The following is a 26,745-nucleotide window of genomic DNA, read 5'->3' as shown; positions in this document are numbered from 1 at the left end:
TATGTTCCTGCGATTTGCGATCGGCTCTTCAAACTGACGGCAGAACTCGATCCGGACTCGATCAGAAGCCGGCGTTATCTTCACAAACCTCGGCTAAAGTCCCTCCTCCTCCTCCTCCTCCTCCATGAACGCTCGATTAACCGCTAACTAAAGGTGTAGCTTTGTATCGGCAGCAGAGACCTTCTCAACTCTACGAGAATCCAAAGGATCTGTAGCCTCCTTATTATTCTGTATCCATTGCTTAGATCTTTTGTCAGACATTCGGGACTTAAGCACTAGTCAACTGGCGTCGAACACGCTCATTGTCTACGAAGTCTTATTACTCTGGGGTTGTTCTGTAGAGCTGCAGTATGTCGTTGACACGAAAGTCCCTCCTACCGTGTTTTGTATGAACGTTTGCTGATGGACCACGAGGGCACAGAGACTCCGCTTTTAATTAATCGTGGTGCTTGGCATGGATGGTCCAAATTGATGGTCTTTGCTAGGCACCAGTGGTCATTGTGCACCACATCGTCTTCCTCAGTGTCGTTGACAACAACCTGTTTCCTCCATCTACTCCGGTTTCCTCCCCCGGTCCAAAGACATGCATGGTAGGTTGATTGGCATCTCTGGAAAAATTGTCCGTAGTGTGTGTGTGTGAGTGTGTGTGAGTGAATGAGAGAGTGTGTGTTCCCTGTGATGGGTTGGCACTCCGTCCAGGGTGTATCCTGCCTCGATGCCCGATGACGCCTGAGATAGGCACAGGCTCCCCGTGACCCGAGAAGTTCAGATAAGCGGTAGAGAATGAATGAATGAATGAATGGTTTCTGTCCCCCCCACGCCATCTGGGGGCATTTACTAATTTCCAGGGGTTTCGTTACCACGACGTAAAGTGGGCGTGTTTCCTGAGGCAGCATACTACGAAGGACAAAACAGTCATAAAGGGAGATTTATCTTAAAAAATAAATAAACAATCTAAAAACTACGGTTAGGGTCAGGGTTAGGTTTACGGTCAGATGATCAAATAGGCCACGCCTACCCGATGACGCAATATCTGTTGTGCTGTTCTGAGATCTTTGGAAATAAGTGCATCCCCATCTGGGGCAAAATGAATTTAAACCTGCCCCCTAGTGTAGCGAAGATCACGGCACCTGATGGCCTGAGAACCTGACGTACAGTATAATAGTGACAATGACAGTGAGTGTGACATCAGGTCTTTCTATCAGGTGCCGTAACAAAGAACAGACGTAACTGAGCCGTACAGTCGGGTTTCTCTTGACGAGACCGATGTGGAGATTCATCAGGGCAATAATCATCAAAGAACTTTCAAATATTTCCACATACTCAAATATCATATCGCGATACACAAAGTTCTTTCTGAAGACCTCCGTTCTGTTCTTTACCGCGTTACACATCCACGTAAAGGGGAGATGGTGTCGACATGCTGGTGTTGGTGTCGACGTGGTCTTACGGCTGAGACCACAGAGACTACAGCATTGTTTATAATATCATGGACCAGACCTTGTGTCCTAGTGTCGCATCCACTATGACCTGGAAGCAGTGAAAGGAGAGTCTTCAGAGCTGAAGCCAACAATCCCACCGCTTTTCTACAGGATTATATTAAAATATGACAATGAGTATTGAGCAGGAGGACAGGAGGACAGGAGGACAGGAGTTCAGGAGGACATGTTTTGTCAGCAAGATTCTCTAATGTTGTTTCTTTTTTACGCTTTTCTACGTCTTTGCCAGCTTTTTTGTCGGTGAGTTCAGTCTGTCTGTGCACTTTGTTAGCAGGAGGATCGCCGGTTTGAGGGAAACTCCAGAGCACAGAGTTCAGTTTCTCCTCCAGAACACACACGAGACGCGAGTGTTAGCGCTAACGTCGGATGTCGGGTTGATTTTGAAGCGTCGTACAACGTGGAAGCATAGTTTCAGTGCTCCACAGCGCAACCTCCCAACACCTCGCTCGTGGTTCCTACAAGCTCAACCACACACACACACGCACGCACATGCGCGCACACACACACACACACACACACACATGCTGACTCGTGTGACGTTTCTGGAGTTCCCACGCTGCGTCACCAAACCATTCTTTTTTCCTCTCTCCATAGCTGCCTACTCATAGTGCGCCATCTTCAACCCCTCTCTCTCTCTCTCTCTCTCTCTCTCTCTCTCTCTCTCTCTCTTTTGCTCTCTTATTTTTCTTTCTCCTTCCTGTGCCTTTGTGACTTTTTTTATCTCTTCTGCTGGTTTCTCTTGGTTTCTCTTCTGCTTCGCTGTAGTCATGACCGAAGTGTGCTCTAACGTAGCGTTTAGCGGACGAGCGGCTCTGTTCGTCGCTGCGTTTTCTGCACACCGTTCCTTTGCTTCTCTGCTGTGTAGAAATCATTCGCTCCTTGGATCCGGAGGTTCTCTCGGCTGTCCGTGTTCGCGTGCGAGATTCAGGATCCGAAAGATCGTCACTCGGAACCCAGTGACGCACCCAGTGACCCATTGTTTTTGAAGCGCTGTCCGTTCTCCGAGTTATATAATTACTCTGTTTATTACTCGAGGCTGAACAAACCTTGCACTGGATTTAGACCTAAACGTGCAGCTCGAGGTCATAAGACAAGCAGTGTTCAGTAGATGATTAACAAAGTCATGAACATGCGAGAGTCAGGAATGAGTCGGTTGTGTGTTTATCTGCAGATGGGCGCGTGTGGGTATTAAAGGCTACACAGAATAGAACCGCAAACATTTTAGGTCTGTTTTTTGTTCACTGTTTGGTGTAATGAGGATTGTCAGCTACATTACGCTTTGTGTTCCGCTGTCACTGACTCTGAGCGGTTATACTGCATTCCAAACCGACTCTGTGTGTGTGTGTGTGTGTGTGTTTACACGCACACCAGAGCACAGTGCAGTCCAGTCCGGCTGTTGCAAACTCCCGAGACACAGATGGTCGCTGGTGATAGCACATACCAGAGGCATTGTTTAGGACAGGCAAGCCGGAGGAGATAATTGACAGCCAGAGAGAGAGAGAGAGAGAGAGAGAGAGAGAGAGAGAGAGAGAGAGAGAGAGAGAGACGCCCATCCCCCAGCAGAAGCTCACAGCCGTACACTATGTGTACACACACACACACACACACACACACACACACACACACACACACACACACACACACATGCCCCCCTTCTCCTTTCTGTTCACCCAACCCCCTTCTTCTTGTCCATCCTTCTTTCTCTCTCTCTCTCTCTTTTTCTCTTTCTCGTTTTCTCTCTATGTCTCTCGTCCTCTTCTCCTCCTCCATGTCTGTGGTTCACCCTAGCAGCAGTCGACAATGGACTCCGATTGGTCGATCGACTGTTTCGTGCATGTGTGGGTGCTTGCGTGTGAGTGCAGGGAGGGAGGCATTCACATCAGTTAGAGAGAGACAGAAGGAAAGGGGGAAGAGAGAGAGAGAGAGAGAGAGAGAGAGGGAGGGAGGGGGGGTTGTGTGTGTATATCTGTGTATTACTGTGTCTCTATGTGGGCGCGTGAGAGTGTGTGTGTGTGTGTGTGTGTGTGTGTGTGTGTGTGTGTGTGTAGAGTGCAGTGCCGATAGCGATCGCACAGGCTTTAAATAAAACCCTCCAGTGTGTATGCGCTCGACCCGCAAAAAGAGGAAGTGAGAGAGAGAGAAAGAGACAGAGAAAGAGAGCGAGAAAGAAAAAGAGAGAGAGAGAGAGAAAGAACGAGTGAACACGAACAGGATCAAAAATTTTAAAAGCACAAGATGGCTTCCTGAATGGACAGAAAAAGAGAGTGAGAGAGGAGAAAACAAGAAAGGGAAAGATCGAGAGAGGAGAAGAAAAGCAGAAAGCGAGAGAGATAGCTGAGAGGCTTTTGATGGGGATACGACTAGCTGGTGGTGAGAAGAAAGCAGCAGCAGGACTGAGAGGGTAAATATTTGTCAGATTTGAGACACTGCCCAGTCGTATGTGTGTATGTGGTGGTGGTGGGGGGGAGGGGGTGGTGTCGGAGGGGCTCGATCAATTTTGGGGAGGGTGACAGAGCAAAGACCGAACAGGGGAACAACCAGATGGTGTGTTTGGGGGGTAAAAGCTATTGTTCATCATGTTTTTGGTTCTAAATCAAATGATTAATAGAAATAGTCTTAGTTTAGGTTAAACATACATATGTCTTTGTTCATTAAGCATTATAAACATGCCACAAACAATGAGTGTGATTCTGTGACTGATCAAAATGAGATAAAAGCCGAGTGGGAAGCTTACATAATTAACTGAAATCTCTTTCTGAGTCACATCAGATCACGGCAGCTTCTCTGGAGGTCGACTGATGATTCACGTGTTTCATTTTAAAAAAAAATCAGATCACAAAACAAGCAGCTTAATTGTGACTAAACAAAGAGCTACGTTTCTACTCCTCCGTTACAGTCATCACTGCATCTCACCGATCATTAATCTCTCCCTCTTTCTCTCTTCTCTCTCTCCTCGACGCCCGGACCAGACGGCGGACCGTTCCGACAGCGGTATAAGAGCGCACACCTCGACCCCCAACCTGGCCACGGAGGTGAGTGTGACATCTTTATACTTCTTTAAGGCCTCAGTGAGTCTCCGTGTACTTGTGAGTTCTGACGTATTTCAGGTGTGATTAAATCTGTGTGCTCTCGCTTCGCTCCGCCGGCGAACAGCTGTAGACAGACACCTGCGAATCGCAGGTGCTCCGCCGTCTCGTGCTTCGCGTCAAAGACGGCGAAAAAACGAATGATCTCCGTAGCGCAGAAGCGGAATGCCCGCTCAGTTGGCACGGCGTCGGAGAGAGAACGCCGGTGCTGTTTTGATTGGGCTCGAGCAGGCCTCGCTTTAAAGAGCCCCGCGCTCGGAGCTTATTGGAGGACAGAGTGAGCGAGGGAAAGAGGAAGAGCGAAAGAGAGGCGTCGTGAGCGTACCCTGGCCAAGAGAGAATAGCGGAAGGCCTCGCTCTATTCCTCTCTCAATGTTTCTCTCTCCCTTTCTTTCCTTTTCTATCTCTCTCACCAATTGACAGAGGAAGGCGGGTCACCAAAGTTTCCCAGTCATCCGAGGTAACGGGAGTACAGACGCGTACGCTTGCGCAAGGCTTAGCACGTGGTAGATTGTTTATGAACTGGAGTAACCCGGTAGCACGGCTATTCCGGGCCTCGACAGCTCAGACGGCGGCGTCCTGCTAGCGTCCTACGTTACGCTTTCCGTCGCTCTGCTACTTAATTTAGTCTAGTGGCAAAAAATAAATAAACAAATAAATAAATAATTGAATTACTGTTAAATATTCTGGATGTCGCAGATGATATGAAAGTTATTCTGCATCTGCATCTCTGAGGACCGTGCCGTTTCAGCGGTCGCAACTCTAGCGAAAGGTGCGTCCGTCTGACGGAACGCGCGACGCTTCGGCGACTTATTCTCGTGAACCTTAACCAAAGATCACTGGGTTTGAATCTGATTCGGATTCCAGACAAACCGACCTCGTTAATGTTTAATGTCGGAGAGTTTCTCCCCGCACCAACCTTGTAGCTGACCTCTGAATGTTTGTGTGTGGGCTTTGTTATAGTAATGACTTACATGACTAAATAGATAACATTTAAAACTAGGACACACGGCGGTTTTGTGACACACAACCGACACGAATATTTACGCAAGCCTCTAGTTTCTAATGGTGACATACTCGTGTTTGTGGTATGTGGTTATAACTTATGCTCTCTCATCAATTTCATAGGACTGCAAAAAGTACCTAGATATCTTTTTCGGAAAAAAAAACACGACACGACGTCTCGATCCTGCTCGTACGAGTACCCGTGACCGCACAAGCCTTTAATAAAGCACTTATTTAAGTAGGTTCAAAGACCTAGGTATTATTTAAGAGGACCGTTGTACTGTACATCTTATGGTTTTGTATCAGTAAAGTAAAAAATGTGATGTGCGGTCAAGTCCGAGTGTATGTAATGTTTAAACGAGTGTTCTCAACTTCTCACTGATACTTTTGTGATTCGGAGTTTTGACAAGTTTTATAGCCTTGATATTGTTTCTTATTTAAAAGTGGTGACAGAAAAAAACTCTTTACCCCCAACCTGAAACCTCTCCCCCTGTCACAATCACATCATAATCAATATGAATAATAATTAGGCTTAAAAGCAAATGTATATGGAAGGGAATCAAGTTTAATAATTACATGTAATATTGCTCCAAATATCAATAATGGTGTGTGCAATACCATGTATAACTTGTATTAAGTTGGTAATATATATATATATATATATATATATATATATATATATATATATATATATATATATATATATATATATTTCTGTCACCACTTTATATATATATATATATATATATATAATATATATATATATATATATATATATATATATATATATATATATATTGGTAATTTATAAATAAAATATATATATGTAAATTACCTATATATATATATATATATATATATATATATATATATATATATATATATATATATATAAATATATATATGTAAATTACCAATATGTAATATATACACAAACACATTATATATATATATACACACACACAAACACATTATATATATATTATATACATTGTACACCTACAGTTTTGATCTTAGGCTTTTCATTAATCAGCATTAATGTGTTATTTTCGATTTGAATTTGAAAACGTTTTGCATTTGTTACTAGTTTGAGTTTAGAAATACAAATTTCAGCATTATCAGTAATCTGTGTGTGTATTTTCCTTGAGAACCAAGCAAGTTAACTCATGATACCATTTGTTCATTATATCGCGTTCGCATATCGAGATCGCAATATTGACCTCGGTAATCGCAATATGACATTTTCCCTGTAAATCTGTAATATGGAAAAAAATCTAAATAAAGAACAAGTGAGAGACCCTAAACATTTGAATGGAAGCTACATAACATGATATTATGATCTAAGTATGCATGTTGATTGACTTAAAATACATTAATATATTTAAAATACATAAATATATTTAAAATATAGAAAGGATTTACAGTTTACAGTTTAATTCGAATATAGATGAGCGATAGAGGAGCTCCAGATACATTTGCTTTTTTCTTTTGATACCAGGAACATTTTGACATCTTCATGTGTGCCTTAAATACCCTGTCACCAGGTACACTTTGTTGGAAGTTTGATACCCTTTCCCTTGATACTCTCTCTCTCTTTTCCATGTTAAAACTAGGTCATCTTTAATCAGTTTAATTCCCGATTAGTCTGTCAACACCGTCAGTTGTGTCAACACCGTCAGTTGTGTCAACACCGTCAGTTGTGTGTCAACACCGTAAGATGGAGATTTTTTTTTTTTTTTTATAAAAAAAACGTATGTTTTTCTTTTGTTCAATTGAGTGTGTTCATACATTAAAACACCAACTTATCTACATGCATCGGTCTCTTGTGTGCAGAAAACCATCGATTGTATATATTAAAAATGAAAAAAATTAGTAAACTTAAATGAAGGTAATTTAAAATGGCTAATTCCAAAAGAATGTAAAATAATATTAAAAGTGTATACAATACAATTTTTCACTTAACCTTGCTAAGGCACACCATTTCTGCACACTTAAGGACTTTACAGTGTTGTTGAATCGATCAAACACACACAAAAAAAAGATATTTTCACGTGTCAGACGGAGTAAATGTGAGTAAATGTACGTTTTTATAAAAAGTGGTTGAATAAAAAAAAACCTGTTCCTTTTCATGGTATGATAGATGAGACCCGTGTTTATGAAGATATCCAGTTCCAGTTAATGTAGGGTCGATTTTTTTTGTTCATCACTTTTCAGAAGTACTTTTGTCCCTTATCTCAAGAATCGGTGATATATTTTACAGGGTATGGAATATTTTGTTCCACCCTACAGATGGCTGAAGATCATGATGTTGCTCCTTTAGAGAATTTCAGTTTCCTCGTTCTCTCTCTCTTTTTTTTTATCTATCGTTCTCTTTTATGACACTGACTCATTTGATGGTATCTGAAATGACTTCGGGTCCGTTCCGGGTGCCGAGACGCTACGAGCGAATATGAGATTCCACCAACACGGCGAAAAATAAGTAGATATTTATAGGAAGAGTAAACAGAGCTACTGAGAAGCATGAGGGCTGCTGGAGGAGGTATCGTTAATGCTCAGCATCGTCAGCTTTCGGTCATGAATCGTATAGATGGCTGTTCCACTCAGTCATCAGTTCACATATATATGCTGTATATATAGATATAATAGAGAACGTCGAGTTGTTTTGGCTCACGATCCTTTCTGAGTCCGTGTACAATAAACGCGGCGTGTTTTCATTCAAACGAAAGCTGCCGTACCACATTAAAAAAGGGCCGGTGGAAATTGTTTTGTAATGATTCGTTTCACTCCTTCGCGTGGTGCGGAATCCCCGCGGCATTATAGGAAAGGGTTAACACTGACCTAGTTTCTGTGGCAACAGTGAGTGGTGCATGACATCACGGCTACAATTATAGCACAAGAGGCTGCGGTCATGTGACACAGGGAAAATCGGGGAAATTTTGAGCATGTGTGTTAATAAAGATTGTTTTAAGTTAAGCATCGTACAGGAAGTTGTCGGGTTTTCGTATTTAAAAGGCTCTCGAAGGTCTCCGGGCACCGTTTCAAGGGTCTTATTGTTCGGCTTTTTACAGTCAAAATATGTGAGAAATATATTTTACCTCGACAATATATCAGGAAACACACACACACGGAAGCTCAGTTTGAGCTCTCTGGCATTTTGTACTGTATAGAGTGTGAGTCTCTCTCTGTGGCTGTAACAGACCGTATGTCGAGGTGTTTTGCGATCCAGTATGTAAGATCTTTATAGTCATGTCTGATGCACGTTTGTCACTACCGTACGTCTCTGTCTAGCTCTTCTCAGAATTCTTAGAAGTGGCATTTGTTTTAGATTTTAGGGCCCCTGCTTCCTGTTTGCATTGTGTGGTGAGTGTAGTGTGTATGCAGTGTGTGTGCAGTGTGTGTGTGTGCAGCTCAGCCTTGTTCACCATGTCATAGTGTGTCCTATATGTACAGTATATATTATAATGCCTGAATATGTTTGACATACTGTAGTCTACACTAAAGCAGGGCTCTGTATCAACAAGGCAACCGCTTTTATTGCTGTCTCTGATACTCTCTCCAAAAGGTAGCTTTTGACAGCGACTATTGACAGCGACTTGTCTTTAGCGTGCCAACGCGCTGCCTGCTGTACTATTTAACTGTTGTTCAGAGGTTTGTGAGAGCTGAATGCTGTCAGTGGGTCTCATCTACACTCAGATCAGAAGGTTTGAGATTAGAACCTCTTTTACTTGTTTATTTTGTTCGGGTTTTAACGCGAGGGCAGGCGCTGCTGGAACGGAGCGGCGTGTTTCGCCTTCATGACGTACACGCGGATCTTTGGGTTTAGGCACACGCTCCCAGTGACCCGAGAAGTTCGGATAAGCGGTAGAAAACGAATGAATGAATAAATGATTGGTTTGTTGTATTGTGTTGTGATGTTGAGTTGTAGTGCTGGACAAGTAACACACACACAATACAGCAGTCCACACTGCAACAGGATCCATAAAGTGTTCGCTGGCCCTTTAAATGCGGCTACGTCTGCCTGGAACATATGGGGAGCTAATCTTAGCCTGACTCCTGCGAGGAGGAATGAAAGAAAACCCTGGCAACACGCCACCATTCAGAGCTGGAACAAGATCATTTCTCTCTCTCTTTTTCTCCCCCTCTTTTCTCTAAATATTACAGTAGTCTCCTGCGATGACTTTGTTTATGGCATAATGTGTTATTCCTTTTCTCTCGCACTCGCTCGGGTTTTAACCTTCATGTTTTGCTTTGCAAATGACATCTTGGTCTAAGATTTAAATCACCCAACAACAACCCGGTTCATTTAAAAGGCACATGGGTAACATCCATGTGTGTTTGGTTCCTCCCTGTGTGTATGGACCCTGCTCGTTATTGTTCATCCAGATACTTCTTGTGCTGGTTTATTCTCTCTCTTCCCCCTCGTGTGTCCCCTCTCCTCAAATTTCACCTGTTTTTTTTTTTTTTTTTTTTGCTCTTTGTACAAAGAGCACTCTCTCTTTAGCCTTTTATTCTTTGCAGGTCCAACCCCCCACCCACCCACCCCCACCCTTCTGTCCCGCTGCCTTAGTGAGAAATGAAAATGGATCCACCCTTCCCCCATCTTTTTCTCTTTCTCCCTATGTGCGGTAGGAATATATGTGTACGGGGTGGGGCGGGGGGTGGTGGCCAGAGAAGCCGAGCGTCGCGTGACGACTTACACGTGCCGAGTGTCAGACGAGGCAGAGAGGCGGCGCACGGACGAACGTAGTAGGTCATATATATATATATATATATATATATATATATATATATACGGCGCGTCGGTATGACGGAGAGACGGCATGAAAGTGCAAAAGGACAAAAGGATGACTAAGACAAAGTGAGAGAGGGTGAAGGAGAGAAAAGATAAACAAACAAAGAGAAGGTGACAGAAAGAATTAGAGAATTCCGAAAGAGGGTTAAAGATTACATCAGGACTCGGGTGGCTTAGGAAGAAAACGTCCGTTCAGGACTAACGACCCCGTTCTGTCCATCTCGCCGACCCCTAATCATTGGGCCTTTACTTGCAAATGGATGAATTGAACTCTTATAAAAGACCCATTTTATTCTTATCATCTATAACGTTTCTCAGTGCTCAGTGGCGTTTGGGATCGATAAGTGCTCTAGATTTATTTTGGGGAAAAAAAAAAAAAAAAATTTGGAAATTGTTTAGATCTGTTAAGTCTATGTAGGAAGTTCCCCTAGAGGGGCAGGTAAAGTACCATTTGGGATGTTAAACGGAACAATCCTTCGTTCAGCCTCAGCAATCACTTCATCCAGTTCAGGGGTAAACTGTGGACACAGTGTGGACACAGTGGATACTTACAGTAACCCCTTTTCCACTGGAAAGAACCGGGTGCTGGTTCAGAGCTAGCGCTAGTGTTGGTTCAAAGTTGGTTCCACTGGCGAACCTTCTAAGAGCCGGTTTGCCTTTCCACCGGTTAGAGAGCATCACAGAGGCGAGGTTGTAATCGAGAAAGTACTTAACATTATTTTATCATTAACACAGAAAAAAAGTTAGCCTTAACATGTAGCTACCTACTATCATGTGTGCTGATAATGTATCATATCGCGGTAAAGTAAAAGTGTATTAAACATTAGTATACTTATGGTACATTATCAAATGCGCTAACAGTAGCCCCGCACCCAGGTGCTGACAGTAGCCCCGCCCACAGCCCCTGACACAAGCATTTCTTAAGTCTAGACCAGCAACGTTTTGGTGCTACTTAAGAACCACTTTTCCTGGTTCAGAGCCCGTGCTTTGGCGGTCGAAAAAGAAAGAACCTAAATTAGGCTCCGAACCTGCACTCAAACTGCCTCGGTGGAAAAGGGGGAACTGTGGCCTGATCCCTTGACCACTGAGCACTAGGCAGGAAACTTCACCCCAGATAAGATGCCAGTTAATGGAAAAGTGGAATCCACTCCCACATTTGCAAATTAGGCTAATCATCATAATCATCCAGTGGATTCATCTGGATGTGTTTTGGGAATATGGGATTGTCCACACAGAGTAACCCAAGGCCAGGATTAAACTTGGGTCCCTGAAGCTATGAAGCTTGAAATGCTACTCGTTTCCCCACCGTAACATCTAGAGAAGGTTTTGAAGACTATCTCACGGTGATTATGTAACGGTGTAAAAGAAAATAAACAAACAGACAAACAAGATCCAAAACCAAACTGTGCCAATAACCGTATTCCGTAATCGGCTTTCTGCACCTTCGAGGATTTAGAAGCGTTTATTATCGCCACATGTACATTACAACACAGTGGAATACTTTTCTTCACATACCCCATCTGAGGAGGTTGGGGTCAGATATTATGCAGTGCCCCTGGAGCAGGGAGGGTTGAGGGCCTTGCTCAAGGGCACAGCAGTGTCAGATTGGCTGTGCCGGGCTTTGAATCCTCCGATCAACAACCCAGAGCCTTAACCAGTTGAGCCACCACTGCCCCTCTGCCACCTCTGACTGACTCTAGTGATGTTAAATCTAAAGGATCTTAAATATTTTGAGTTCCATTACCTCCAGTAGCTCCAGGGCAAAACTAAAGAAGCCAACATAAGATGCTAAACATGTTTTGGCTGATTAACAGTTACGGAAAATTCCATAAATATGGGCAGAAGCTACATAATTGTAAGTACTACATTACCGAATCACGTGTTAATGAGCTGAAGTACAGTATATGTTTTCATTTCATTTCAAATCTTTATTTGTCCCCCAATGGGGCAATTCATTGTGCAACAGATAGTGAACAAAACGTGTTTATGAAGTTTATGACTCACAGAATATTAATACACCATCTCTGTGGCATACAGGATGCTGTTCATAGTTTCTTGTGTGAGAGAGACTTTGTATGCGTGTGTAGGTTTGCACCAGGGGGGATGTCAGTGTGTGTGTGTGTGTGTGTGTGTGTGTGTGTGTGTGTGTGTGGGGGAGAGATGGAGAGATGAGTAAGGTTGATGACTCAGATATGACTGTAACAGAAAGACAGATGAGCTACAATTCATCAAAGTGCTTCAGAGATCGACTTACAATGCTACTACTCAAGGTCAGTCACTAATATCTTCTCTCTTCTGTATCGTACCTGGTTCGAGGACACTAACGCTAACGCTAATAACGCTAATTATACCATACGAATATATTACAAATACCTTTATATGGTTAATATGAAAAGAGAAAGGAAGAAAAGATTCTGAATGTTCTGGATCTAGATATTCCTAAAAATGGTCACAGATTACTATAAAAATATGAAATGCTCTTTATCTAGGTCTCGAAGGAAGTGTGTATGAGAATGTTTATAAGATTTCCATATATAGTGTTGTACAGTTGTTTAATCTGCACAGTCAGGGTCATTATGTAAACCCTTAAATGTAGTGAATTCTAGACGGCTCATTTTTTTGGTTATGACCCAAAATAAATACCTTTTGCAGCTGGTATTCAGTCTTGTAATGATAGCCACTGTTTGTTATCATCTGTTCATCTAGCAATATATCTATCTATCCATTTTAACAAAACTGGATGTTCCTGTCTGGACCTTTTGTACTTGGCAGTTTTATAGAGCCGAACAATTCGGATATTGTGCTCGGTAATACCCGAGTCGTAAGTCAGTCAGGGATTCTCAGGTCTAGACTTGTCAATTCAGCCTGTTAGACCACGCCTACTTAAGCTCAGTTTATTGTTACAGTTAATATACTGTCATGAATGAAGCACCTGCCTCGGATTCCGATCGCCACCAGAGGGAAAATTCGCCCGCGTATCAGAAGCTTTCGGCCTACACCTCCCATAACCCCTCACTGGGACTGATCGCACCGCCACCTGTTCTCAATCAGCCACTGACTATATAAACGAACTTGAACTCGACTTCTGCGCAAAGTCTCGATTTTCCTCAGCTGTCATTCTGAGCGTTTCCTGTTTTGAATCCTCCTTGAGCCCCTCCTTGAACCGCCACCTTATTGTGGTGGAGGGGTTTGCGTGCCTGAATGATCCTAGGAGCTATGTTGTCTGGGGCTTGTAGGGTCTCCCAAGGCAAACAGGTCCTAGGTGACAGGCCAGACAAAGAGCGGTTCAAAAACCCCTTATGAAGTATATTGAAGCAAGGTCCGTGACGTCACCCGGTATGGCGCAACCAGGGCCCCACCCTGCAGCCAGGCCCGGGGTTGGGGCTCGCATGCGAGCGCCTGCTGGCCGGGTCTTACCCCACGGGGCCCGGCCGCGCTCAGCCCGAAGGAGCAACGTGGGGCCGATCTCCTGTTTGCCCACCACCTGCAGGAGAAACCGTAAGGGGCGGGTCCAATGTGGATTGGGTGGCAGTCGAAGGCGGGAGCCTCGGCGACCCAATCTCTGGACACGGAATCAGACTCTAGGGACATGGAATGTAATATTTTTAATTATACCACAATATCTGGTACAATTTCCTTATACAATTGTTTCGTCTTTAAACAATTACAAACCGGGATGAAGTTATTTTTATATTGAAATATAACTCCGTTTGGACCCACAAAAAAATGAAAAGCATTGCGAGTAATGCTGAGGAACAAACAGATGGTGTGTAAAAAATTATAGTAATTGTACTGTTGACATTAGAGACAGCGCAGCATGTTACGGTGGTCAATTTCAGGTCTTCTCTGCTCCGACCGACCGCTGTAGGCTGAAATACGTGAGCGTGTACAGATCAGCAAAGTATTTTTTTCTGTATGTATTTCTCATTCTAGCAAAATTAATTTATGGCTATACTGCTACAATCGTTTTTAGTCGCGACTGTGACCCTGAACGCAGCAAAATCGCTGATTTTAAAGGTGGGGTCTCCGATTTTTGAGAAATGCTTCAGAAAACTGAGTCGGGCCGAATAATAAACAAAAATCAAAACAAACGTGTAGCCAATGAGCAGAAAGGGGCGGGGCTTGTCGATATGTGCGGAGAGAGCGTTCGGTGCGCGTGTGTGACATCAGCAGAAAGCGGTTTTAACATCGACATGGAGGGTAAAAACAAACAAAGAAAGAGAAGAAAGACTTACGATAAGGCAAGAAGTAGGACGTGTTAATATAGGATCAGCTTTCCAGCGCTGGAGAGAACCGAAGGAGCAGGAAGTTGGCCACATATTCACAGGTCGGAGTTTCCCGAGTCGATAACTCCTGAGCTAAACGCTGTTACTACACAAAACGCGGTTGTAGCTGCCTCTCTACATTGCTACGATAGAAAAGAGGTGTTATTTGTGTAGTAACAGCGTTTAGCTCAGGAGTTATTGACTCGGGAAACTCCAACCTGTGTTTGTTTTGGTGATTTTATATGTCGACATTGGCTTTCAAAAATCAGAGACCCCACCTTTAAGCCACATTTTGTATACGTCCCGGAGTGAATGTATATTGTACAGGTATATGGCAGTTTTCATTAACTAACATTGTCCTCTTTTAGTTCAAATCTGCGAAGTGTGAGCTTGTGGCGGTCGCTACACCACAGATCTGCTGTAAATTCTCGATAGTGTAAAAACATCACGCGGTATTGCACCGTTATTACTGTTATATTTCCGTTTAGATGCTGGCCAAATGAATCTAGGCTGCAGGCTGAAATTAGCATGTAGGTATTGTGGTTAACACACGCTCTCTGTGTAAGCTACATTTTGCAGTGTATATATAAGTCTATGCCCCTTTTCACACCTACATCTATGTTGAGGAATTTACCCCAAAAAGTTTTTCCCCCCCAAAATCTGTGCAATTGTAAAACAAAAAAAATTATTGTGTTATAACACATATTATAACACATATTATAACACATATTATGACGCATATTATGACACATACATATTATGACACATATTATAACACATACATATTATAACACATATTATGACGCATATTATGACACATATTACAACACATGTATTGTATAATGTACATTTACTTGCGTGTGCATACAAGTATAAATTCTGAAGATGTACAGTGCCGTGCAAAAGTATTCACACCCACAGAACATTTTCACATTTTGACACGTTACAACCACAAACAAAAATGTATTTTATGTGAAAGACCAAAACACAGTGGCACATAATTGTGAAGTAATTACAAACAAATATCCGAAAAGTGTGGCGTGCGTTTGTATTCAGCCCCACCGTGGTCAATACTTTGTAGAACCACCTGTCTTTTGGGGTTTGTCTCTACCAACTTTGCACATCTAGAGAGTGAAATTGTTGCCCATTCTTCTTTGCAAAACATCTCAAGCTCAGTCAGATCGGATGGCGAGCGTCTGTGAACAGAACAAGTCTTGCCACTGATTCTCAATTGGCTTTAGGTCTGGACTTTGACTTGGCTGTTCTAACACATGGATATGCTTTGATCTAAACCACTCCATTGTAGCTCTGGTTGTATGTTTCGGGTCATTATCTTGCTGGAAGGTGAAGCTCCGCCCAAGTCTCAAGTCTTTTGCAGACTCTAACAGGTTTTCATCTAATATTGCCCTGTATTTGGCTCCATCCATCTTCCCATCAACCCTGATCAGCTTCCCTGCTGAAGAAAAGCATCCCCACAACATGATGCTGCCTCCACCATGTATCACGATGGGGACGGTGTGTTCAGGGTGATGTGCAATGCTTGCTGTGTCTCCCACACGACTTGTCGCAAACTGCAAACAGAATTTCTTTTAGCATTCTTTCAACAATGGCTTTCTTCTTGCCACTCTATCATAAAGACCAGATTTGTGGCGTGCACAACTAATAGTTGTCCTGTGGACAGATTCTCCCACCTGAGCTGTGGATCTCGGCAGAGCTACCACGGGCCTCTTGGCTGCTTCTCTGATTAATGCTCTCCTTGCACAGCCTGTCGGTTTAGGTGGACGGCCGTGTCTTGGTGGGTTTGCAGTCGGGCCGTACTCTTTCCATTTCCGGATCATACGGTGCTCCATGAGACGATGAAGGCTCGGGATATTAATTTATAACCATTACCCTGCTTTTAACTTCCGCACAACTTTATCCCTGACCTGTCTGGTGTGTTCTTTGGTCCTCATGATGCTGTCTGTTCACAGAAGGGCTGTGACTCTATTTACTCATTAGGTGACTCTATTTACTCATAAGGTGACTCTATTTAGAAGGGCTGTGACTCTATTTACTCATAAGGTGACTCTATTTACTCATTAGGTGACTTCTGAAGGCGGTCGGTTTCACTGGATGTTAGTCAGAGGTATCAGGGTAAAGGGGGACGATTACAAACGCACACCACACTTTTTAGATATTTATTTGTAAAAAAAAAAGAAAAAAAAAAGAATTTGGACACTTTTATTTATAATTTTCATTCCACTTCACAATTATGTGCCACTATACGTTTTTCTTTGTGGTTGTAACGTGTCAAAATGTGAGAATCAAAGTTTCAGTGGGTGTGAATACTTTTGCAAGGCACCGTAGCATAACGGTGTCTTGTGACCCGAGGTTACGCGGCTAGCCTGTCGGTGTCCTGTGATTTAAAGTGACGTTCTATTCTTTATAGTTTTAATTAAACATATTTTCTGACTTGTTTTTGATGCAGGTAGAAATCCATGATCATTTCTTTTCCCGCTGGCAATAAAAATGACCACAAAGAACCGATAAGAAACTACTACAGCTTTAAATGTCGGTATAATCATTTTATTGGTCAGATAAACTCATTCCAATCTTGTGCCTTAAATAAAAAGTATTAAAGTAGTAAAAACTATTAGCCAGTGTGCTGTTAGTCGGTTTTATGTCACCGTTCATACTTACTTTAGTATAACGACGCTATATCACACATTGCTTTGCTTTGCTTAGCAGTCGGTTCTCTAAATCTGTTGACCGTTACTGCTCTTGTTTGGAGGAAACACAAATGTCACTTCTACATTTTTTTTTTTTTTTGAGGAAGTTACAGGACTTTCTGCGTTTTCTTGACAGAGACTTTCCATAAACTTCAGGTCAATGTTTTCGTTTCATATTGTCTTGTATTCGCAGTTAGTCATATGGAATTCTGTGAACTGAACGTTCTAAAAAAAATCCAAAACACTCGACAGTTTCAGTTTCCACCAGCATTAGACCAGCTCTACTGATATTACTGTAGGTTTCTCTTGTCTCGTTTGACAGGATCAGCAAGACCAGTGAGTTATTCACGGATGACCCTAATCTCTAATGTCTTCAGATCACTGGTTAGTTGCTATGGGTGGAATGGCATCTCCTAAAGCTTTTTTTTTTTTTTTTTTTATCTATAAAGGCTTTCACATATGTTTGGTGAAAATGTCTTATTTTTGCAAATGGTTTTGTCCAAAGGAAGTTGACGAACCGAGGCAGAGATGTATGACTGGTCATAATATGATGGCAGGCAGATCCTTTCCTGTCATCACTCCAACACTATGGAACTCCCTACCCATTGCACTGAGAACCATCACCACGTTGTCTGAATTTAAATCGAGGCTTAAGTCCCACCTTTTCAACCTTCACTATGTATTTGGAGTCCTTAATTTTTCTGAAACGTGGTGTATGTGTTGTGTATGTTGAGTCCTATCTCTTGTACTGTATGTTTTTGTGTATAGTCCTGTCTTCTGTTATTATCTCATGCAGCTGCATGTGATCCTTCGTCCTGGGCAAATGTCCGACGGATATGTATGTTACACTATATTTCATTTGTCTTGAAATACTGTACCTTGTAAAGCGTCCTTGAGCTTGGGAAAGGCGCTATATAAATTATTATTATTATTATTATTATTATTATTATTATTATTATTATTATTATTATTATATGACCTTGTCCAAGGACATGATATAGAACTATAACTTGGGCTCTTTTACCGTTGGTGGAATTGCCACTTGTGATAGGGGGTTGTACAAAGTACATCAGGGTACCCCCATCAGGGGTGCCATAACATCAGGGGTGCCAATAATTGTGCGACACATGATTTCAATTTGTTTTTTGTTTTTCTAAATGTGTGGTGTTGTTTTTTTTACCACCAAAGTAACATACTTAAATGAAAGGTTGGATTTTTCTTTTTTTTCTTTTTTTTTTCTTTCTTTTTTTTCTTTTGCATTTGGGTTCTATGTTGTTTAATAAAAATTTTTTTGAAGTCCACGACCACATCTTAAACAGGGGTGCCAATAATTGTGGAAGGCACTGTATCGTGTTATATTATTAGAACCTGGGTTGGCTTTGCTGAATCTTTGCTGACGTTATGAAATAAAGCACAGACGCTCAAGATCGACGTATCAGACGGGATGATTAGGTTGTATGTGGTTAGTGCGTTGAATGGATTTCAGGATTCAGTTTAAATTCTGAGTCGTATCCCGTTACGGGGGATGGGACACACACGATGGCTTAGTGGTTAGCACGTTCGCCTCACGCCTCCAGGGTTGGGGGTTCGATTCCCGCATCCGCCTTGTGTGTGTGGAGTTTGCATGTTCTCCCCGTGCATCGGGGGTTTCCTCCGGGTACTCCGGAGGATAGACCTTCACGTCGTGCGGAACGACACATCTATCTACCCTACTCATGCCAGCTTTGGGGTGGGAGGGGTGGGATTTTGATGATGTAACAGTGATGTCACTCTCTTTGGTTGTACTCTCACACCTCACCCACTTACCCACTGCCAGTGACTGAGCAGTTTTACTTCCGCCCATATATGTGTGTGTGTGTGTGTGTGTGTGTGTGTGTGTGTGTGTGTGTGTGTGTGTGTGTGTGCGCGCGCGCATTTTTTGAGTTGTCTTGCCTCGGCTGTACACAAGCCAGTGGCGACCTTGCTGATTGGAGTGACCGGACTGGAGAGTGAAAGAGCAAGAACTGTAGACAAGGAAAAAAAAAAAAAAAAGCAAGTGCATCAGGAAAATAATGAAAATGGTGAGAGGCTGCTTAGGGAAGAGAAGATAATAGTGAGAGGTGTGTTTTTTTTTTTGCGTATAATCCAATTCGAGACATTCGCTATCATTCGTGACTGTTGTACGACGAATCCGTGCGATCCGTCCTTCTTCGGAGATGTCGGTTTATAGAGACGCAGAGACTCAGCTAGCGATCGAGGGAGAGAATATCCAAACCAATAAAGGAGAAAAGAGTTGATCTGCTATGGACAGGCAGTTAGCTGGTGGAGAAACGAGAGAGGGGAAGCTGTGAAAGTAGAAACATGCTGAGCACTAAGCAGGGAATATGATTTTGAGAGCAGGATGAACAGATTACATGTTTTTCCACATTGTGGACTTCTCTTCTCAGGAGTCCTGCATCTTTTTTTTGGTTTTTCTCCCTCCTTTGTTTCGTGTTGGAAGTCTATTTTATGGACGAGGGTATTTATTTTTACGTATGTTCATCTTCATCTTTGTTCTCTTGTTATTTTGTGGTTCGAGTTTCATCATCGCTCGGTCCCCTATGTATCTCACGCGTTGGGCCGATCTCAAACGTCTTCATACACGATTTATCAAACTTATCAAGTCTGCTCCTGCTTCGGGTGAACAACCTTTAACTGCAATTAATTTCCCTACAGTTCTTATGCTAGCAAAACAAAGTCGGATACAAAAAGAAGACAGGATAAAAAGATATGATGAGAAATACGCAGCGAGTGGAGTCTCTGAGAGCAAAGCGTATTAGCGAAGAGCGGCCGTCGGAAAGCCGCTCTATACGAGGCGAGAGGATATAAAAATACGCATCAACATGTACAGTGAATAAAGGGAAAGGTTCGAGCCTCTCGATTGGGTTAAGAGTTATTCTGTATTATTTGTAGCTGCTAACAGCTGCTTGCGCTTGGAGCCAGCATGAAGATCGAACAGCTGCAGCCTCCATGTTGTTGAGCAATTCGAGATTCAGCTGCAAAACAAACTTCAAAAATATCAAAAGCACGACTCGTTCTTTCGGTTTCGAGTCTTCTTTCAGGGACCGGTGTAAAAATGCTGCTCATATCTGCATCCCATTCTGTTTATCCGCCGCGACTGCCGCTCTCGTCCGTTCCCCGTTCACGACGCTCTCCTCCATTCCATAGTACGTGCCCAATGTGAATCATATAATGGCCTCTCTCACTGCGCAAGCTAAAAAAAGGAGGGGGGAGTAGAAAACGGAGGAAGACAGAGTGAGGGAGAAGAGAGAGGGAGAGAGAGCAGAGCGATAGAGTAACAACACACACACAGAGAGGGAGAGAAAGAGATAGGAGGGGTTTAAGACGAAGCAGACCGTGAACGAGAAAAAGGGAATACAGAGAAAGGGACGAGGGAAGCAGAGAGTCATAATGTGAGAAGAAAAAGGAGAGAGAGCGATTGCAGCAGCAGTGGTGGCTGGAGGAAGAGAGATCGAGAGAACAAGCGTGTGTGGGGGAGGTGTGTGTGTGTGTGTGCGTGTCTGCACGTGCGCGTGTATGCCGCACCGAGACAGAGAGGGGAAACGAGGAAGAATAGATTCACTAGCAGCTACCTTCCATGCGCTTTTCTGTCTACTCCACCGTCCATTGTCTCTGCATCTGCTCTATCGGGACCCGTACGCGCACGATGTAAGTACACCTCTGACTTATTTTATTCAGATGTCTTTTCTGAAATCGCCCTCGTATATTATTGTCGTGATGGCACCAGCCCGTGCGTTATGCATTTGTGTGTCTTTATCCGTGTGGATATGTGTCCAGCTGTCTGCTCTCAGGCGTCCCCCCCCCACCCGCACTCCCCCCTCCATGCCAGTCTCCTTTCTGCTTTGTGCTGTCATCCTCTTTGGGCATCTGGTGTGCGTTCGCTTGCACACGTATAGCTGTGTGTGTGTGTGTGTAGAGACCAATGATATGGCTGTATGCCTGAAGCTGGTCTTCGTCACATTGCATTTAAAGGGCTCTCTATGATACACAGACACGTGTGTCTTGAGAAAACTAGTCGGGCAGCACATTCCGGTTGGGTGTGTTATGTTACTGTTTTGGCATCATAAAACTGTGAGAGCGGAAGGACTACACAATTTTTTTTTGCTCTTAGCAGGCGTTAGGCGTCCACATTAGGCGTCCGTGTCCTTATAAAGGTGAACGTAAAGGAACGGCGCGTTATTATGCTGATGGCAGGTTCCTTTTCATTGCCTTACTAAAAAGAGGAAAACTGTCCTTTCAGAAGCAGCTCAGACTCGTGATCGGCGTTTTTCGCACAATGAAGACTATATGTCCTCTGTAGCTGTATAGTGAGCTATAGTGAGTCTCTTCTTATACTGTGGCAGAATATGTTCAAAGACTGAATTCTAATTATATGAGAAGAGATGGCTAACAATGTTTAAAGTTAAAACGTCTAGATGTTAGACGAGCGTAAACGTGAAAGTACTATAGCTAATTTGGACACCGAATAGGGTGTTTAATCTTAACCGAATTTAGAAGTTTCGTTTTTTTGTATTACTAAAAGATTTCTTGCTTACATGTCATACTATTAATCAAGGTCCAATTTTTGCGAGCTGAGAAACTATTTACCGAAGCATTCTGAAACCGTCGAAGCCTAGCCACAATATCCTCCTATAAAGGAGTAGTAAAATCCTTATCATTTCTTAAAGTTCTCACACCCACAATTACGTTAGATGGGTTTTAGCCTGTGTACGTTACTGCAAAATATTACAGGACATTTAAACGTGTTTGCTGTTTTGAATCATTTCACAGTATTCTTTCAAATCAAGTAAAACTTCCACTAGAGAGGAAATAATGTATTTTACAAATGAACTCGGACGTTTACGTCGATTCCGCTATGGATGATGAACTCTCTTTATGAACAAAACAAAAACAAACAAACAAACAAAACACAATACACTCACACAAATAAAGTTGGTGACTTTAAAATCACCAAACTTGACACTTTAGGACTAGTTTGGAAACCTAGTGGTGGCTTTTAGTCGATGGTATTTTGGCGAAGGTTCGGTATACGTGATCGGGAAATTAACATCGGATTTCAGAACTATATACACGCTAACTATTAGCAAGTTCGAGTTATCTAATGTTCTGATCTTCTTTATATTTTTTTGCAGACTGTTTCAGTGGCGGGTTCAGTGGATGGCCCCAGCAGAAGTGGCCAGATGGAAATTGACCATGGATGCCTGGACAAAGGCGTATTGAACCAGGAGCTGTCCAATGGGCTCAATCAGCATGGAGAAGAAATAAATAGTCTTGAAGGTGCAACTTTAGCAAAGCTTAGCCACCAGAACCAGGAGACATTAACATGTCTTCCCCAGTCACAGGGATGGGGGCCTGGGAATCTGAAAGTATCCCCTACCTCTCAGCAGCAGGAGGCAGGCTGGAGTGACCAGAGCACAAGTAGCTTGGGGGACAGCGTAGACATGGAGAATGCTAGAACTCTGGTGGCCTTCTCAGCTAGTGCAGGTTCCTTACCCCCTTGCAGTGTTCCTCAACCTACTCATAACCCTAATGCACAGCTGTATGAGAAATTCAACCGGGAAATGGCCAATCGAAGGGATGACAATAAGCAAAAAACATGGATTGGTGATGATCAGCACTGCACTTCTGAGGATCTGAACACCCTCCAGATGGCTTTAAATCAAGCCCGTCATGGTCACAAACCACCAAACTGTGACTGCGATGGACCTGACTGTCCTGATTACCTTGAGTGGCTGGAAAAGAAGATCAAAATGGCAGGCAATGGCCAACCAAATGGTGCAAACAACACTTGTGGGTCAGAACCACAATCACAGAACTCTGTTAACCAGCCACCTACCCCAAGACCTTATTGCCCTCTACCACCTATTCCCTGTTCTCCAAGTGTGCTATCCATTGTTAAAGAGAGGAATGTCAGTCTACAGACAGCTATTGCCATTGAGGCTCTGACCCAACTATCTGGCACTAGTGGGCCTGTGGGAGAGTCAACATTTGGAAACTCCAACCATGCTTCACATCAGCCCCCATCTCAAAGCCAAGATGCGCTGCGATTAACTGCTTCTTCACCTGGATCCCTTTCATCATTGCCTGCTTCCACTGTACCCCAAACTTTCTCATCTGGGCATTTTACTCAACAAAATTCTACTTCATGGGAGCAACACAGCCTTGAGTCACAGGGTCCCGCACATCAATCCTCCCAATACAGGCCCTCCAACTCCCCTTTTTCAAGCTCAAACCCATCAACTCCTAGTCCATCACCCCACCACTGGCAACAGAGCACTGGAGCAAGCTGTGAGAAAAGCTCTCCTAGGAATCCATGGATGTTGAAACCTGAAAATCAGGCTTGTTTTCCACACCCTTCCCATGGCAGCAGTGACCCAATGTCTGAATTGAAACAACTTCTAGGAGACAGAAGTGGAAAGTACAATAGTACTTCCTTCAAGTTTCCCACCCAACCTCAAAATCTGAAGGACAACCTAGTGACACCTCATGTCAAATCAGAGGTCAACAATGGGGACTTTCCAGTTGATATGGGTGCAGCAATGGGCCAGTATAGGATGCTAAATAGTCAGCAGCAGTTTCAAAGCCAGCCATCTATTAGAAACTCAACTCAGGCAGCACTGCAACAGCACCTTCATCATAAACGTAACCTCTTTTCTGGTCATCAAACTTTCGATATGCGAGCACCGATGACATGCCAGACTCTCCGCAAATGGTGGCCACATTCTACACCGGAGAGTGCTCTAACTATCAAGCAGGAACCCAGAGAACCTAAGAGTAAAAAGAACACACAAAGGTCTCCTCATCTTAAGCACCCTATGGGTGGACTGCTTGGTCCATTGGGCACACCTCCTCCTAAACCTAAACAGATTATCATTAAAAAGCCCAAGCAAAAAGCTTCTCAGCCTCTCTTTCTACCACAGGTTCAGATTGCAATACAGAAACCAAGCATGTCTGTGAGTATACCATCCCAACCTACACCATCTCTAAATGTCATGGAAGCTGTACCTCCTCCCTGTCTACCCCCATATAACTCCTCTCAGGTGGTAGTGAGCCAGGCAGCTCCTGCCCAATCTCAGGAATCAGTTTTAAACAGCAGTAGTACTCCCATCTCTGGAAACACCCCCCTAAATTCCAGCCCTCATAATGTCCCTGTGCCCCCTAGCCAGCATGAATTGACTAGCTCAGAACCCACCGCAGTAGCTGAGGGTCCCCTGGCTGCCACCACTTCCACAAATCAGACTGCCACATCGCAGTCCACTCCACCTTTATGTGGCCTCAGTTCCTTAGATCCAAAATTTGAGGAACTAATTCGTCAGTTTGAGGAAGAATTTGGGGACACATCTACCACTGTCCCAGATGCTCCAGAGCAAGGCTTTGCTCCTTATGTAGTAACTGAGTCACATCCAAATCAGGACAACTCAGGACAAGCCAGACCCCAGTCACCAGACCTAGAAAAACTCAACAAGGTTCTGGTCCCAAAAAATGAGCCTGAACCCAATCCGAAGCAGGCTGAGAGAGAGAATGCAGAGACACCCATGTCCTCCAACCAGCCTTCTGCCATCAAACAAGAAGATGAAGAGTGTGAAGTAGATGTTAAGCCCTCAGATCAGCTATTGGCTCTGGCAACAGAAGCGTATCTGCAGCAACAACATCACAAAATCCTTGTAAACCCCTTCACAACAACCTGCTCGCCCCCAACCAAACGCATGAAGATCGAATCATCTGGCGGTGTAACAGTCCTTTCTACCACTGCCAATTTCTCCACCGCAGGGGAGAATCTAGAGACACCCACGAAAGAGAGTTTTCCCTCATCCCCTTCACTAAAAGGTTTTTTAGAATCTCCACTACACTACTTAGATACCCCAACCAAGAGTCTTCTGGATACACCTGTAAAGAATTCTCAAGCAGAGTTCCCCGTCTGTGACTGTGTGGGTGAGTATCCTAGATCCTGGGCTTCTTGGCATAATTCAGCCGTTTCACATCATGGTTTTGTCACATTTTGCAGGTCTTAATTATCTACTTATGTGTATTTGAAAACTATAATTCTAAGAACGAGTTTCTTGAGTCTAGAAGTCAAACTTAGATTAGATTATTACAATAGATTCAAACAACGATTTCTCTTTGTGGGTCTGGTATCAAAAAAAGTCAGTCCCTTTTCCATGTCTGAGAATGCATTCTACTTTGGGTTCCCTCTCTCAGTGCCTCTCCTTGGGGGTAGTAGGCAGCAGGAACAATAGGCCTTATAGAAGGGGTCTATTGTGTCATATCAGACCCAGGGGTTGCCAGACAGTTCTACAATCAATTCTTTCTCTTATTCTGTCAAACGGCAAACACAGGCCGTGACCGGGTCCTTGTGAGAGCTGTGGAAAGTAAAGATAAATAAACCGTGCTCGTATACTGTAGCACGCGACGCTGTGTGTACGATAGGCATTCAAACAGAGAGAGAGAGAGAATGGTGAACAGAAAGCTTGCATACAGTATAGCCTATCTAACCTAATGTGCTCTTCTTTCAGTAAGAAAGACTATGATTAAAATGTATGCATCCTGTCGATGTGTATGACCAGCTGCAGCTGAATGCTTGTCGGTTTATTACCGTCACCCGGTAACTAAGGTCACCCGGCAACCAGTCTCCCTAGTAAAATAACCACACACACCACACACACACACACACACACGGTCAAGCAAAATGGAAAAACAAAAACTGTAATCAAATACACTACGGAGATATAAACATGCTAATGGATCATGAGCTACTCGACAATCTACAGTTTTGTATTGTCGCAGGCGTTTTCCCTTTATTTCCCTGTCACTTCCTCTTCTGGCCCCAACTATTTTACTACTGACACCCAAAGTGGAATGTGACCTTAAGTTCCCTCTGCCCCAGACAAGTGTTTGCACTTATATGCACACGCACACACACACACACACACACACACACACACACACACACACACAATGATTCACTCCTCGAGTGCTCGAGTGCCAAACACTACATTAAAGCAGTATACTTAATAACATCCCGATTCTACACCGACGTTAGGGTGTGTCTAGTTTGTTCATCTTGGCTTCTTATGCTCATCTACTATTATTATACGGTCGCCTGGATTTAAAGGCATAAAGCATATTTGTGTAAACGAAGGCTATAAAAAATACTCATAAAGGTTATTTGTTTTACCGGTCCTTTTTTTTCACATTCTTCATTTTCTGTTTCCTCAGAGCAAATCATAGAGAAGGATGAAGGCCCATACTACAATCATTTGGGAGCAGGGCCAACTGTGGCTTCAATAAGAGAGCTTATGGAAAACAGGTGAGCAACTCTAGTCTAGTTCCAGTAACATTGATATGCCCTTC

At 43.3% G+C, this 26,745-nt stretch overlaps 1 protein-coding gene across 5 annotated transcripts in view; it reads left to right on the top strand.

The window, feature by feature from the left end:
* tet3 (tet methylcytosine dioxygenase 3) overlaps positions 1-26,745 on the top strand; it is a 57,480-nt gene that overhangs the window by 18,515 nt on the left and 12,220 nt on the right. For 2 of the 5 annotated variants that reach the window (XM_047818055.1, XM_047818054.1), the window contains exons 3-5: positions 4,469-4,531; positions 22,527-25,326; positions 26,611-26,701. In XM_047818055.1, the coding sequence (XP_047674011.1) occupies positions 4,469-4,531; positions 22,527-25,326; positions 26,611-26,701 (2,954 nt within the window). Of the gene's footprint in view, positions 1-3,466; positions 3,901-4,468; positions 4,532-11,394; positions 12,653-19,292; positions 21,043-22,526; positions 25,327-26,610; positions 26,702-26,745 lie in introns of those variants that run through there. The other 3 variants (XM_027168832.2, XM_047818057.1, XM_027168814.2) reach the window with 3 other exon arrangements.

Source organism: Tachysurus fulvidraco, chromosome 9, assembly GCF_022655615.1.
Source record: "Tachysurus fulvidraco isolate hzauxx_2018 chromosome 9, HZAU_PFXX_2.0, whole genome shotgun sequence".
In the NCBI taxonomy this organism is placed as follows: domain Eukaryota; kingdom Metazoa; phylum Chordata; class Actinopteri; order Siluriformes; family Bagridae; genus Tachysurus; species Tachysurus fulvidraco.
The sequence above is the reverse complement of the archived record's forward strand: the minus strand, read 5'-3'. Positions and strand labels throughout refer to the sequence as shown.